This window comes from Osmerus eperlanus, chromosome 24 (assembly GCF_963692335.1).
Source record: "Osmerus eperlanus chromosome 24, fOsmEpe2.1, whole genome shotgun sequence".
NCBI classification, from domain to species: Eukaryota; Metazoa; Chordata; class Actinopteri; order Osmeriformes; family Osmeridae; genus Osmerus; species Osmerus eperlanus.
Window position 1 is genome coordinate 5,066,596 of NC_085041.1, and position 15,324 is coordinate 5,081,919.

Sequence of the window (15,324 nt, forward strand, 5' to 3'; positions counted from 1 at the left end):
TGGCCACCTGGCCTGAGATATGAAAATTCATTGCATAAAGAGGAAGGAGTAATTAAACAAAAGGCAAAGGTAAACAAGTGCAGGTGAAGACACTTTTTAAGTACTTTAAGCAGCTCCAAACATCAGAAATAAATATTTCAGTATCATCAATGAGTGCATATCCTAAAAATGTTCAAGTCACTGGAATAAATATCAAATCAGAAAACAAGCTTATTCTCATTTCATGCCGACGATCCCTCCATTTATACTTTGCTCTGAGGTGAAATTGGCAAAAATTCAGGTTTCCTCTCCGGATATCATGAAGGCCAGTTCAGTAATTTCTCGTTAAGTGCTACCACAGTTGGCACAAACTGGCTCTCTGTGACAAAGTCCCCCGCTATGATGTTGAGGGAGTCAGTGTTAGAGCCCGGGGTCTGGTTCCTCACCCAGCCCAGCAGGGCAGGGTAGGTGGACATGACCAGGTCCTTCAGAGACTCAGTGGGGTGGGAGCAGATGTACTTCAGATCCTCTGTGAGGTTAATACCCGTGACGAAGAATCCGTCTGTGGAAAAGCACAAACACACGCAACCGATTCAACAATTTCAAACATGCAACTGGCATGAAGGTTTTGTATTTTGATAACCACAGGTGAGGCCTCATGTGGAGAGAGGCCTATGGAGAGAGGCTTTGACAGTGTAAATCTAATATTTCTAATATTTCTCTCTCAGTATAAGCCTCAGATTTCACACTGAGATGGTGCTGGGCCAGTCATACGTGGATGATCTCAAGCATTCAAGCTCATTATGTTACCTGGGCGGCCATTTAGTTTTTTGCACTCAAACTCTTCAATGAGAGCCTCTGCTTTGCACTTGTTAGCCCACCAGTAGGGGATGTGTGACCAGAGGTCAGCGTGGCAGTTGACAACATAGTGCTCGTAGGAGACAATCACTTGGTAACCTAAAGTCCACAGGTTCCTCAGTGTTGCCATTTCCTGTGTTGAGAAAAACGTTTTCACTTTTTTTTATCATCCAGAAGATGTTTGGAAATAAAACAATATAATGTTATTATAAATCAATGTATAACATACCGTTTTCGGACAGAGCTTTGAGGTGAACACGTTCCTTATGGTTGTGATGAGTTGTGTGTGCAGTTCCTGGTCCAGACCCAGGAAGTGACTGAAGGACAGTATGACAACTTCTCTGGGATGAGCATCCAGCCACTCTCTTATCTCCTTCAAAACGGTCTGTCAAGAAATTGCAGAAGCTGGCTAAACATGTACACAAGTGTAATTAGGCTGGTCCTGAACAACAAAAAAACAAGAAAATAATGCTTGATATTAATATATACTTGGGTGGAGCTGCACAGATATATAGTCTCCATCATAAAAGTAGGCCTATCGGGTTAGTAGAGTATAGGGCATTGTCTAGGCTGACTGTACCTCCACAGTGATACTGGTGTAAACTCCGTGGTAGAAGTAGAGATCATTGGAGCTGTCATTTGGCCTGTGTGCGATTCTGAGGTCGCAGTACCTAACCCCGCAGTCCAGCTGTTCACTCGGAGTGCACTCCTGGAAGGTATTTCCAATGACATCAATTACATTTACAGTTAGCTATCCCACCGACTCCCAAGTGTTGACTTTAAATGCTGAGGCCCATACTTTGCATTCACATTTAAAGGTTTGTAACCATAATAGCCATCAATCTGAACCGGAACATGGGCCAGGTTCCAGAATATGGAACTCCAATGTTTCCCAAGGTTGTAACTGGGATGGGTAGAGCATTTGACTGCAGATTGAGAGGTTGCAGGTTCAAATCCCCCTGTACTTTATGTCTCTTTTGATCATAAGCGTGCACTAAATAATACATGATTGTATTATTAACTAAGGCCTGAAATACAGAGAGGGGTTGCTACACATACCTACCTGTGTTACCGCCCACTTGTAAACAAACGGTCGAATGAGAGGCTTCATGTACTTGTCCAGCTTCTGAAGCATATCTGGTTGAGTGAGATCCACAGGGGATCTGTCGCTTTTGTCCAGACAGTAAGTTATTGCATTGTGGCTTCCTGTATGGGAAAATACAGACAGATAATCATCTAGCGGAACAATGTTAAGTAACTGATCAGTATCAACCATAAAAAAGCTTTTCTGTGTATAGGGCCTAATATGTTTTTGTATATATTTATTTTTATTTTATTACATATAGGCCTACTTCACCTAATAGAACTAAAATTAAAATAAAACCTTACATCGAACATGACCGTGTTTATTCTTTTGTTGAGACAATGTGATTTTTTTCACAAACCGGTTTTGGAAAAAAGTGCCTTTTGATCAGTTGCAGGTATCAGGTAACCTACCTGGGATGGCCATGTTCCAGAGAGGCAGGTCCCAGAGAGCACATGGCAGGTGTGTCATCCACCTGTCCATGGGCAGGTGCTTCAGGGACACCTCGTTCAGTTCAGACACCACCACGGACGACATCCTGGCTGTATCCTGGCTGTAGTGAAAAAAAAAAAAGACTAAATGTAAATGTATCCTGGCAACTAGTTTACAATACATGTCAGCACTCACATTGTAGCCATGTTGAAGCTCTTTCGTCAATAAAACAACGATTTTTACTCAATGTAAGCATAGCCATTTTAACTTGCGGTGTCTATCATATAACCGGTTTCTTACCGGTTTATTACACTGTATCAGCCACTTACGTATGAAGTAGTGCAATGGATGCTTTCCTGATGGCCAGGACACTTTCATGAGGAACCGGTTTTGCTGACCGAGAATATAAAAAGCATCTCCCTTAATAAGTCGTCCATTTAAAATGTTCAAAAATGTTGCTGTGAAAAATGAAACAGGAAATCGTGATCGTTGTCAGTGTCGTGCACTTGACCGGCCGTCCTGTCCGATGCCGAATCCCCCGTTTTGCGTGGAAGCTACGCTCCCCGCAGTGAGACTCCTATCAACTTGGTCAACCCAAATTATAGCCTACTTTGAATGAGAAAACACGACCATACACAAATTATGTAAATATATTCACGCACATAGCCTAAAAACATAACAACTAAAAAACATTTGTGTTGCTTTTAAATCAGCTACTTTATATCCGGCTACGCTAGTTCTGTGAGGGCGGGTTCACTGTAGGGAGACGCAAGAATAGCCGTTCCCTTAAAGAGCCCACGGCAAAAAAAACATTTTTTTTTTACTGCTGTGTATCATCCCTAATGATTAAGTAGTATGTCATTTCAATATATTCAAATACCTGTCGGGTGTGACTTCCAAAATTGTGTGAAAATTGCCTGAATGTTCAATGAAAACAACGACCGCAGAAGACCAGACAGCACCGCTGTTCTGATGCGTCGGCGCCTTTTAAAATAGGCTATAGCCTACTGCACCTGTGATCAGAGTTCAGACAGTCTTGTTCTGTTATACAGAACGCAGTTTGCCCAAAAATATTTAGTCGCTTACGACTATAAACCAGTCGTTGAGCAGGCAAATAATAATTGAAACTTCAATTATACCAATTTCCCCAAATGATCTCACAGTGGTGTACGGATCGCCTGCTACGTGTGCAATATTTAGAGTTTAATCTATGCCACCAGATAGCAATTGAGTGTTTTGCCTTGATGGGCATGATGTAGCTTTTATCAAAAATCCCCCCAGATAATGACAACGCTATAATATCACTGCAACAGGAGCATCATATAGGCTTAATGTCCTGTAATGTTACCCGGCACGTTGTGTAAACAATCTTGACTGATGAATGAGCAAAGGGAGCCGATAAACAGCTCAGCACCGCTGGACTCCAAGTGTTTGCTGCGCAGTGATTTTTGTCTCGAGCTGGCTATTTTCACCACAGGTAAGAAGTGTTGACTGCGCCAATGAGCCTTTCAGTCAGATGTAACACTCTCCTGGGCAGCAGGTCGATACATCTTCCAAGGACTAGCAACCACTGTCATAGAACATAGCAAAGCAGCATGATCTCTACGCAGCTTTCATTTCTATCAGCCCTCACTCAGATTCTGGAGGATTGATTCATATTCATAGTGGCGGTGCCTCCCTGAATAAGAGACACCATCCCCTTTACAGCACCGCTGGGAGATCCCTATCACACTCTGCAGCCAACTCAGAACCTATAACTCGTTATCTTGCCAAGTGCATTGCTGAGTGGGGAAAATGTATTCTACACTGCTCGCTTATACTGCAGTCCTAAAAAACAAACACGGTGTATTTTTGGCCTTATATGCCCCAATACTGACCGAAGAGCCTGTTTTAGTGAATCAAAGACTACACATGTACGTTCTTTCCTTTAACGCCATAGGATTTCGCAATCTTGAGAACAACGTTATAAAAGTAACCAAGTTCGAGGCCTCCAGCGTTTTGGCCACGGCTGACCATGCAGAGGACAGATAAAGTAGTGAGTCAATGGGAACGAGCGATCACATGACTATTAGGCTACATCAGAGTACAGCGTTTCTGCGGACATAATATTCCGCCATAGCTTGTTCAAGATGGTTGGTTTAGTTTAGCAACCACACTGGAATGATAATCTTTCAGATTAGTGTTTTTCTGTAAATTCTACACATAACCAGTCAGTTTTAACCGAGTACTAAAGTGTTTTAATAGTCTGTAATTATATCCTGGATATTTTTTCTTGCAGGCAAATACAAGTCAGCAAAGGACAAGGAGACATTTTTGAAATTTATTGAAAAAGGTATTTTTCTGAGGAAAAACACAACAGTGAAAATCCGTAGGTCCTTGTATCCCATTTAGTGTAAAATCAGGATTTTCTTAAAATAATGTACGTCTTTAGTAGATTGTAATCCACCCTCTTGGTTACAGTGTTCTCATTGGTTGCTGGCAGATACAGTACAACTTATAGACAAGGACATGTTGGAAATTCAAAGAACAGATACAGCAAACAAACGCATATAAAACAGAGCAGAACTTCCTTCATGCTACTCAGGGGAATGTGTTGAACACTTAAGTGCGATAAATACCCTCTTTAATACTCTACAAAAAAACAGAGGCCAGGTATGTCTTCTACACTAAACTGCATGAGAATGTCATCATCTGAAGTTGTTCAGTCATCCACTAGGGTGCAGTCGAACAACACTTGCATTGTAAATCATACCTATGGTTACTGAGTGTGTTTGTACAGTACAATCCTGTCTGCTACACATTCTTCAGAATATCCTTATTGACCCACTGCAAAATAAGACATGGAATGGCATTGATATTCAGTTTCTCAGTCACTCAGCTGAGCTTTCTATCACTTGGCAAACTGAATTTGTGTCGATACCTATGCAGTACACATTCTTCCATATAAAACAGAATCCACTGAACACAGCATCTCTTGTGAGGATCTTTTTTTGACAACCTTCTTAAACAAACTGTGTGGATACAGATGGAAGAACGTCTGTCTGCTCAGACGTCTTACCCATCAACAACTAAATAATGTGGAAAGGTCAAAAACCATAGCAAGAGCGAGTGATGGCGAAATCAAGAGTGAAGGAGAGGGGATAGCAAACTGGGAAGGGTCGTAATGCTAGCGTACGTGTCACGTGACCCAAACTTTGCCTTCACCCCCATTTATAATCCACTTTTCGATCTGACCTCAATTTGAAATCCACTAGTGTTTTGCCTGCCAACATACCATTTATTTACAGCCCAAGTACAGGTTATTTCTCGATGTATATTTACATGTAACAACACTAGTCCCAGAGGCAACTTTTTGTGTTGAAGTTTGGCTCCATTCCAGGATTTATAAGCTGTGCAGAATACGGAAAAAAACAATGGTAGTCAAAGGAGACTGACGAGTAGTTTAATCTCAGAAGACAGTACAAGGATGCTTCCCTCCAGCCAAGCTTGGCATGAGTGACAAGAGTGGAGACGTACGTCCTTCAGACGAGTCCCCCCCGGCCCCCGAGGTGCAGGTTCTGGGCCCCTCCTCAGCTCCAGTTTCTCACGTCCACGTATCCAACGCCGCCCTCCTGGTCGGGACCTGGCGACGGCCTCCTGAAAGCGTGTTCCAGACGGCCCCACGTCGGCCAGGCAGGGTTCCGGCGAGGCGTGTGGGGAGAGGGATGCGTGTCTGGCACTTGTGACTGCTGCCCGGCGAGGAGAGGGGAGAGGGTCGGGTCAGTGGGGCAGGGATGGCTGTCACCTCTGGACTGAGTTCCTGGATCCCAAAGACTGCTGCTTCCCCCGGCTGACCCCTCTGATGTGGTCACCCCCAGCCAGGGCTACTTTGCCTGGCCTCTGGCGCCGGCCCTTGGCCTCCGGTTCTGAGTCACTGAGCTCCAGGTCGGGGCAGTATCCATCGCTCTCCTGGTAAGGCTTGGTGCCTCCTGGCTGCCGTTCAGGGACAGGTTTGGCCCAAGGCCTCTCTTTGGCGGACCCTTTGCGGGACAGCTTGTCAGCGTCCCACAGGTCCTCGGTGGTCCGTACCAGGCTGACCGTGGCTTCTTTGAAGGACCTGCTGAAGTGCTCCATGGTGGACTTCCGGAAGCTGGCCGCCTGGCCTCCTTTGACGGACACCTCGCCAGAAGGGTCCTGGCTGCTGGGGGTCTGACAGGAGCTGTCCTTCTGCCCTACGAACTTGTCCGCGACGCCGTTAGGCCGCGGAGCTTTCCCGTTGCCGTTGGACGAGTGTCCGTGGAGGGCGGCGTGCAGCGCCAGGGGCTTGCCCGTGGGCTTGACGGGCAAGGCGGCGCCCCCGGCGGGCAGGCCACTCTGTGACCTTGGACCCGGGGGGGAGAGGAGGCCGTTGGGGCGCTCCTCCCTCCTGCTGTGGCCCTGCAGCTGGGGCTTCCCCAGGCCCAGGCCGCCCACGCCAGCCCGCTCGTGGACGTTCCCGCTGTTGTCCGGACACAGTGGCCCGTTGCCAGACTTGGAGCTGGTCTTGCCGTTACCCAGGGACGCTTTGGGCATCTTAAGCTTCAGGGTGATCCTGGGAGGGGGGCGGAACAGCAGGCTCTCCACCGGGAAGGAAACAGGAAGACCTAAACAACAGAGAACCTGAGTTTAAAAAAACAGGACACAGAACAGTGAACAGCTGTGGCCAGAAGACAGGCGTGAATAACACAGCTACAGTCCAATCAGAAGCCTGACCAGCCCAGCTACAGTCCAATCAGAAGCCTGACCAGCATATCTACAGTCACAGCTACAGGTGTCCTACCAGCGGAGACCTCCTGGTTGATCAGCTTCACGTGCAGGTTGAAGATCTGCTCCTGGGATTTGCTCTGAGACAGCTTCAGCTTCTCCCTCCGGCTCACCATGTAACACAAGTTCCTGACCTGGAGAGGGGAGGTACAGCACAAATGTCACCCAAAAGTACTTATTACAACAAAATACACAACAGGCCATACAACCTGGTAGACGGTTAGGGTTAACAACATTTTAATGCTCGATTTCACAAGCACTCTCTCTCAAAAGGCTTCAAAGTTGCCCCACAGATGTCAACCGCCTTGATCCCCCCCAAAATGGCCGCCCCCAGCTGGTAGCGGACGTAAGCGGGCAGCACAGAGAAGTGCGTCGGGGGCCACCCACCCTCTCCAGGTCCTGCCGCAGGTGCATGAACATGCGCATGCGCGTGTGGATGCTGTCTTCCTGCGGCTGCAGCAGGAAGTTCTCCTCCTGCTCTTTAGGGGGCAGCAGAGCCCTGTTGGAGTTGCTCTTCCTCTTCAGCTTCCAGTACTGGTAGATGAAGTCCAGCAGGTTCTGGGCCAGGCCCAGGGTGCGAGCCAGCTCCTCGGGCTGGATCATGGTGTAGAACTCCTCCTCCAGCTCCAGGAGCCTCTGGCCCCGCTGGCCCCCCTTCTCGGGCTCGGTGGGGGGCTTGGGGCGGGCCGGACTGAGGCCCGGTTCCCCCGTCTTGGGCTTGCTGTGCTTCAGGCAGTAGGACTTGAACTTGACCTCGTCGCCCTCGTCCAGGATGGTCTTCATCTCCAGGCTGTGCTCGAAGGCACACGTCACATGGAAGGGGATGGTGCAGTTCTTCACCGAGCACTGGGAGGGAACAACATATTCGATTTTCACACACACAAAATGTTTTTGCCTGACAACTTCACATCTTGTTTTGAGCTTTCCTTTTTTCCATAACCCCACCCCCTACCAGTCTGTGGAATAGAATATGCAAAAATGCTACATGCAAAAATGGTTCAGCAGAGCAGCACATACTACATGCATTATGACTCAAAACTCAAACTCAGCACACACACACTCACCTGGATGCAGGCTCCAGTCTTCAGCTTACAGAGGCTGCAGATGAGCGACCAGCGACTAGGAGGGATGTGGGACACCTTGGTGATGGGCTCCATCCTCTCCGGACAGGCTATGCTCACCTGCAGGAGGGAAGGGGAACAGGAGGAAGAGCCAGTCAAACGGGTGAGGTCTACATCATCCGTCGGAGGAACACAGGTGTGCCCGGCGGCCAGGTGAATGGGTGTAACGCTGGGCGGGTCTTCACCTCGGGGATCCACAGGGCACAGCTGACGTGCGCCCACTTGGTGCCGGCCCGCGTGGCCTTCATAGCCCCGCCCTTCTTGGGGCACAGCAGGCACTGGGGGTCGATGCCCAGGACACACGTCCTGCACAGCCAGTTCCCATCAGGCACCTTCACTATGCCATAACAGGCCTGGGATGGAGGGCGAGACGGATAGGGGGGGAGAGAATGGGAGGGAGAGAAATAGCAGAAGGTTAGACTAAGCGGTGGTCTGATAAGCATCATTGTGAGCTACACATCTCCTCCACCCCCCCATCTATTAACACGGCACTACAACCAAGCGCTGTACACAGAGACCCACGCCTGTCTATCGGGTCCCTGGATGAGGGACGACTCCTCGTTCTGGAGGGAGTGTGAGAAGGTGAACGAACCCAGCACGCTTCCTCTGGGCGGTGGGACAGAATCCTTCTGCCTTGCTCTGGGGCAGCTGTGACTACAGACGCCCTACTTCAGAGAGCCGCTGGGAGGGGCACAGCCGCCCATAAACACAACGACCTTTAATCCCCTTTTTCAATTCCCTAAAATCGTTTCCCCTCGACCCGTTTGAAACCGACACCGAGTGCAGCAGCAGTTCTACTTTCCATCTTCACCTACGCAGTCCGGAATGACTCTGGGGCCCGCTGAACGCCCCGACGTGGGCGGGCCAGTCGGGGCCACGTGGGCGGCAGGGAGCTCACCTGGTGGACACAGATGTTACACTTGTCGCAGAAGACCATGTCGTTGCCCTCCTCGCTGTCGGGGGAGCGGCACACGTCGCAGATGACGTCCTCGTCGTACTCGATGCCCAGGCCCTCCACCGTCTCGATGGCGTGCCTCATGTTGTCGTGGCACTGCCTCTCCAGGGCCTCCATGACGCGCTCCATCGTCAGCTCGTCGACGGGGCCCTCCCCTGAGAGAGGGGGGGGGGGAGAGAGGAGACGGAGGGAGAGGGAGAAACAGAGAGGAAGAGAAAGAGAGAGGGAAAGAAGGGAGGGAAGGGTGGGGCAGAAGAACAGAGAGAGAGAGAGAGAGGGAAGAAAGGGAACAAGAGAGAGCAGAGACAGACGCACAGTCAGATAACCACAGGGAGAACCATCAGAGCTCAAGACCGAAGCACCCTCCCATCAGCCCTCTCATGTCTCAGCTACAGCAGAAGCTAAACCAGCCTCTCCCCTCCAGGCGCCTCCCTCTCCCCTCCAGGCGCCTCCCTCTCCCCTCCAGGCGCCTCCCTCTCCCCTCCAGGCGCCTCCCTCTCCCCTCCAGGCGCCTCCCTCTCCCCTCCAGGCGCCTCCCTCTCCCTCACCCATCTGAAGCAGCTCGTGGTTGAGCTCCTGCAGCCAGTACAGGTCCATGTCGTCCAGGTCGTAGCGACACATGGCCTCGGCCAGCTCCTTAATGTTGACGTAGCCCGTCTCCGCCGAATCCTGACTCCAGCACTGGATGTACTTCCTCTGTCTGGTGAAGAGCACTTCCTTGGGCCTTTCTGCCATGATCCTGAACACACACACACACACAGTCAGTATACTTTACCATCCCTTCAACGCAATACCACCATAACCTTTACTGTTTCTCTACCCATAAACCTTCACATGTACGGGGACTCCTGGGGGCCTGCTCTACCTGATGGAGGGCTGGGGGATGGTGTCAGGGCTGGCCGGCACCTGGACCCCTTTCTCCCACTCCTGCCTCCAGGTGTCGGCCAGCAGGTAGTAGTCCTCCGGGCTCACGTGATGGGAGTCAGGCAGCTTCATGGCACTGATCAGGTCTTTTCTGAACACCTGCGAGGGGAGATGGACGGTCAGCAGGCTTCTCGAGGCCGGGCGGGGGGCCGGGCCTGGGGAGGAGGTGTGGGATGGAGGGGCTGAGACGATGGGTTTGTAGGGGGAGGGGGGGGCTTACCTCTGCCGGTTTCTTGGGCATAGAGGCGGGGGTTCCAGGTTTGCTTCCATACTTGTTGGAGGAGCAGAAGGAGGTTGAGGGACCTGGAAGGTTTGGGTGAGATCGGACAAGATTGAGAAGGTGAGATCTTGACAGACGCCCTCACTTCCTGTCTGGGGAGGTGTTAGGAACAGGGCACCGCATTGCTCATGATTCGAGCCATCTACTAGTCTACTAGAGGTTTTTGCTTCCTCTGTTTACAGGAAGCTGTTGTGACAGTAGTGGAGCGTGGGTGGGGTCTGTGTGCTGACTGCAAGGTCCACTCACTCTCATTGTCAGAGCTGTCACTGCTGCTTGATGACCGGAGACGTTTCATCCTGACCTACCCTGTAGAGGGGGAGGGGAGAGAGGATTGAGGGGGAGAGAAGTGGAGTAAAGAGAGCAGAGAGAGCAGAGAGCGAGAAAAAAAAAGTCAAGGAGGAACAGTTCTCTGCACACAGACTAAGCCTTGGATCAATAAACAGACAAACAAGAGTGTCACCCACTTCCAGCCAGGCCCACAGCCAGGCTGGGATTGTTGGCATTAAGTAGTGGCATCACTTTGTAACTGTCACATGTACTCTTTTTGAACATCCACCTAGCCGTCCAGACGTTTCATCAATACCTGAGAGGTCTAAGGGTATAAGACTCAAGATTGATCACAGACTAGCCTTTTAACCAGCCTGGATTAAAAGGGTCTGTGAATTCATGACCACAAAACGCATCAAACGTGTTACAGGTCGACGGCACATCTTGGAACGGTAGGTTGTCACTCACCATAGATTTCAAGTCGAAGAGCATGCTAGGGATTCCACTGGTTACCCCTTGTCTGCCACCTCTCATCCCTGCCGACGCGGGACTGGGATGGACGCCCGTAAAGCAGATGACGCTGTCAAAAAAAGCACACGGGAGCTAGGAGTGGGATTATGGCAGCGGGACACAGGGACTGGGAATGTGTCACATAGATTTACTATGGTTCTTTGGCTGGCAAGGTTTACGCTGGATAAATATGAGTTCCAGCAGGGGAGAAAGGGGGGGGGGGCTCAGGGGTCTAAAACCACAGCAACAACCAAACAGCACACATGCACAGTGCTTGGCCTACATGTTAGGCGTGAAAGTAATGACACACACACACACACACACACACACACGAAGAGCATGGCAGAGTCTGTGGCGGTAGATGTTTTTCCTATTAGAATCAGACAAAGGCCCCTGTTCACTTGCCTACAAAGAGCGACTCAAACTCCCAGAGGCCTCGGCGGCGTGAGAGATCTCCGTTTCAACAGACAGGGCGTGCCTCACATTCCCATGAGGTGGAGAGGGAATGGAACCCACTTTGTAACCGCACACACGGCCCAAACCAAAAACATCCTACCAGTCGGACCCAGGCTAAAAGACAAGATAACGTGAGTTTGAGAAAAGCATGACGATGCAAAAGCTACCCTGGTTTGTGGTCAACATTGGCCTACATACAGCCCGACATTAACACACGCCCATCGCTCTGGTCAGATAACACTCACACAGGGCCCTAAAAACACCACAGGCAGGAAGTCCCTCTCCCCGCAGTGTGCAGATTACAGGTCTGTACTGGGAGGATGCGCACAGCGCCCCCTACAGGACTCTCAACTGACAAATTTATTTTTTTGAGAATGTTGAGGTCCCACTATACCAAGAAGACAAGAATACAGGCCTGAGGACATTACGTTATTACAACTGAATATCCTCATTTCCATCTGGACTTTCTACTGTCACATGGACTGCTCTCTATGAAACATCTCCTCCCCAACACACCTAATAAACAAGTACATGCAGTTTAGTAGTAATTTCACAGAAGTAGTATTATATATACACAGTCACACTCACTATGGCCCTGGCTAACTGGGAATCTAGAAACATCTACATCAACTAGACCACTGAGAACCCAGACAGTTTGGGTGGCCATACCAATTGTAACACACAACACTGTTCCATCACCTAAATAACCTAATTGGATACTGGGTCATTTTCGAATGCAGTTTATGTTTGTTTTTTCAACGTTCCTAGCCAAGAAGACTCTTAACATATTCTCAAGGGGTGACAAAAACAGGACAGTGACAGGAACAGGCCTGTTTATAGTCCCACTCCAACACAGAGGCAAGCACCTGGGTATGACATGTAGCTACCCACTCCCTTACACTCTACTGTCTGTTGTTTGTTCAGTCAGTTACAGCCTCCACTAATGAGCGGCATCTTGTTATTAATATACTCTTGTTACCGTCACCTCCCATTGACATATTGGACACAATAGTACACCTGACAATACTGCCAATTGTTACTTCCTGGTCTCTAGTCTGGGTCTCTCAGGTGCAACACAGCTTAATTAGCAGTGCAGTAGAATAGTAAGTAGAGTTGTTGTAAATGTGTTATTTGAAACACAATGTAATATTGGTAGTGACACATTCACTGATACACACCGCACTTCATCGTCGTACGGCAGTAATGCACTGTAAATCAGAGTTGAATTGTTTGTCTTGGCTCTACATTACATGATACAGTTGACATCCTCCACAAGTACCGTGTCCAGGAGGCCCCATCGGCATGACTACGAAAAACCGTTAACTGAATGAGGTACTCCGTTATTTTCATTTTCTGAGTGTGACAGTACTGTCATGGATGTAGCTCTTCTTTAGTAGCAAAGTGGTCAATGAGTGTCTCTAAATATGGTAAGTTCAGCTTGAACATTGGCGCTCTATCGTGCTTTGTCCATAGAGCAAGAGCCCACACGTGGGAGGAGTAGCGAACGTTCCCCGGGAAGGCATTCCAGAATTCCTCAGAAAAGACTTCCGTTCTGGAAAAGGACTTTGCTAAGTTGCTAGCTAACTAGTTTTAGAAAAATTATTTGGTAGATTTGCCGTTTAACTGGCTGAGATTCTTACATTCACACAAGAACAAATGTGTCATATTTGTGTTTGTGTTATTGGTTAATTACATAGAATTTTGGGCTGGCTATTTAATGTATTAACATTGTTGGAATACATAAGTATTTTTGCTTATGGAATAGCATGGCATTACTAAAATCAACTTAAGGTAAAATGTGATGTCTCCTTACACTTACCTTAAGTATGTTAGCTATCGGGCATACCCCCATGCCACAACAACTACTAGCCTGTCCGTCCTGAAATGTGCCATTATTGTAGGCATTAATACACATGGCGGTAGGCTACCTTGCTTTAACTGGCTTAAACAGATCGTAGCTTGCTAGCTACAGTATAACATTAGTGTGTCATTTTGAGTGTGATGGACAGCAGATAACTGTAGTGTCGGCCTTGGCGCCAAACTCAAGCCTCGCTACAAGACAGACTACATCTGCACACCAGTAGCAGAAATCAAACAAGGGCGCCATTGCAATATCCTACAAAGATAAGACTTCCTGATGCTGATGTTGGCGCAAATATTTCATTATGGAATCGAATACAAATGATGAATGCACATGTGTCGATGTTACGACACACCAGATAGGTCATTTGATCAAATCTGAAAAAGAGGTTCATAGATCTTTCTTAAACGTAGAGGAAGGCCCCAGAGCCCGGATAAGCCACCCAGGGCAAGCTTTGGCACACAGTGCCCATACTAGCTAGCTAGCTAGCTTCAGCACACGAGCAATATTGTTGAGCGAGCTTACCTTCGATTCACGTGAACCTTTGCAGTTTATTCCAGCTGTAGACTGCTTTTATCAAATTCCTGCCATGTACATATACTAGGGAACATTAAATACACAAATGTTCTGAATAATTTTGTTATATTCCACAGTGAATTTCTCAGAGCTGCAATCTCTCCCCCTTCACCACGGCACAACAGTCCTATTGTACCGCTCGTTCTGCTGGGTCCTAAACGCCGCCAACGCAAGTTGATCTTGAGCTAACTCAATTTGTACGCCGGCGTTCGCCTGTACTTGATACCGTTTACGACGTCTCCAAGACTCTACAGGTATACTAATTGGTACAGTTAAGGAATAAACTATCCCTACAATATTACATTGAATTAGTCCTTCCCAAGAACATGACCATGTATATTGATGAATTTCATTTTACATTTATTTCTACAGTCATGTACACTTTTTTTTTTTTTTACAAATAAAGAAGTACATTACCATCATTCATTTTCCAAATACAAGTGATTTGTTTCTTTTGTAGCAAAGCATAGATTGTAATGTTACAAATATTCCAATAAAAAACACCCCATGATGTACATAAAACAAGTTGAACATAAACCATCATCCATACTTGATAAGAGGAATCTAAAGTCTAAACCATTGTTGTGTTTAGACTACTTGCCACATAAAATCACCTTAGAATTTCCCATATGGATTGCATTGACATCAGGATTAGGGATAGGTTTAGCTCAGTGGTTAGAGATCAAGAGCTCACAGCTTCAAACCACTAGGTACAGTTTGTTGTTTAGGACTAGAGAGTCTGCTAAATGAATACATTATGATTATATATTTTTTTAACACATCCATTTGGGCAAACAATACCTTAAGAAATAAGAGAGAATTTACTTTCACTTGATTTTATATGATGAAATCATTTAAATGAGCCTTGCTTCCAATAAAAAATACATTTACAAGTTGAGTATAAAACAAACTACATTACAAAATAAAAACATGACATCTATAATAAAATTACACAGCTGTTTACCAAATAAATTACACCTTGTCATCAATGTGAACCAAAATCAGAGAAGGCATGTGAACTATTTATAAATCAGATTCTTTTGACCATCACCTTAATAGCATTTCTACACAGATCACGAAACCACTAATATCTAGTATACTGCTGAAAAACATACGGCTGAATACTTGAAGAAAAGAAACGGCATGATAGTTATCAAGGCTATCAAGCATCCACTACAAAAAGAGGTCATAAAGTAAAAGTCACAGAATTTCCCCTTTACAGATACATTCACATTATAG

At 47.5% G+C, this 15,324-nt stretch overlaps 2 protein-coding genes across 2 annotated transcripts; both read right to left on the reverse strand.

Moving 5' to 3' along the window:
- Positions 1 to 78: 78 nt before the first annotated feature.
- On the reverse strand, positions 79 to 3,460 carry plcxd1 (phosphatidylinositol-specific phospholipase C, X domain containing 1). Its single transcript, XM_062450895.1, has 7 exons — positions 2,683 to 3,460; positions 2,335 to 2,474; positions 1,901 to 2,043; positions 1,418 to 1,546; positions 1,067 to 1,222; positions 790 to 970; positions 79 to 541 (listed from the first exon to the last, which is right to left on the reverse strand). Exons 2-7 carry the CDS (start codon positions 2,456 to 2,458, stop codon positions 297 to 299), a joined length of 978 nt encoding a protein of 325 aa, XP_062306879.1. The 5' UTR covers positions 2,459 to 2,474; positions 2,683 to 3,460; the 3' UTR covers positions 79 to 296.
- Positions 3,461 to 4,661: 1,201 nt separating this feature from the next.
- Positions 4,662 to 14,269, reverse strand: jade3 (jade family PHD finger 3). The gene is made up of 12 exons (XM_062450328.1): positions 14,035 to 14,269; positions 11,151 to 11,262; positions 10,662 to 10,721; positions 10,356 to 10,438; positions 10,077 to 10,234; positions 9,760 to 9,950; positions 9,155 to 9,366; positions 8,442 to 8,609; positions 8,200 to 8,316; positions 7,523 to 7,981; positions 7,152 to 7,269; positions 4,662 to 6,975 (listed from the first exon to the last, which is right to left on the reverse strand). The coding sequence occupies exons 3-12, from the start codon at positions 10,708 to 10,710 to the stop codon at positions 6,134 to 6,136; spliced, it is 2,397 nt and encodes a 798-aa protein (XP_062306312.1). The 5' UTR covers positions 10,711 to 10,721; positions 11,151 to 11,262; positions 14,035 to 14,269; the 3' UTR covers positions 4,662 to 6,133.
- Positions 14,270 to 15,324: the final 1,055 nt, after the last annotated feature.

Excerpts from the sequence above, each read along its gene's own strand:
- plcxd1 (XM_062450895.1), bottom strand. The coding sequence starts at position 2,458 with ATGTCGTCCGTGGTGGTGTCTGAACTGAACGAGGTGTCCCTGAAGCAC. Across the intron at positions 1,547-1,900 it reads ACAAGTGGGCGGTAACACAG|GAGTGCACTCCGAGTGAACA; the intron begins GTAGGTATGTGT and ends AATACCTTCCAG. Across the intron at positions 542-789 it reads AAAACTAAATGGCCGCCCAG|ACGGATTCTTCGTCACGGGT; the intron begins GTAACATAATGA and ends GCTTTTCCACAG.
- jade3 (XM_062450328.1), bottom strand. The coding sequence starts at position 10,710 with ATGAAACGTCTCCGGTCATCAAGCAGCAGTGACAGCTCTGACAATGAG. Across the intron at positions 10,235-10,355 it reads TGCCCAAGAAACCGGCAGAG|GTGTTCAGAAAAGACCTGAT; the intron begins GTAAGCCCCCCC and ends CTCCCCTCGCAG. Across the intron at positions 8,317-8,441 it reads GTGCCCTGTGGATCCCCGAG|GTGAGCATAGCCTGTCCGGA; the intron begins GTGAAGACCCGC and ends TCCCTCCTGCAG.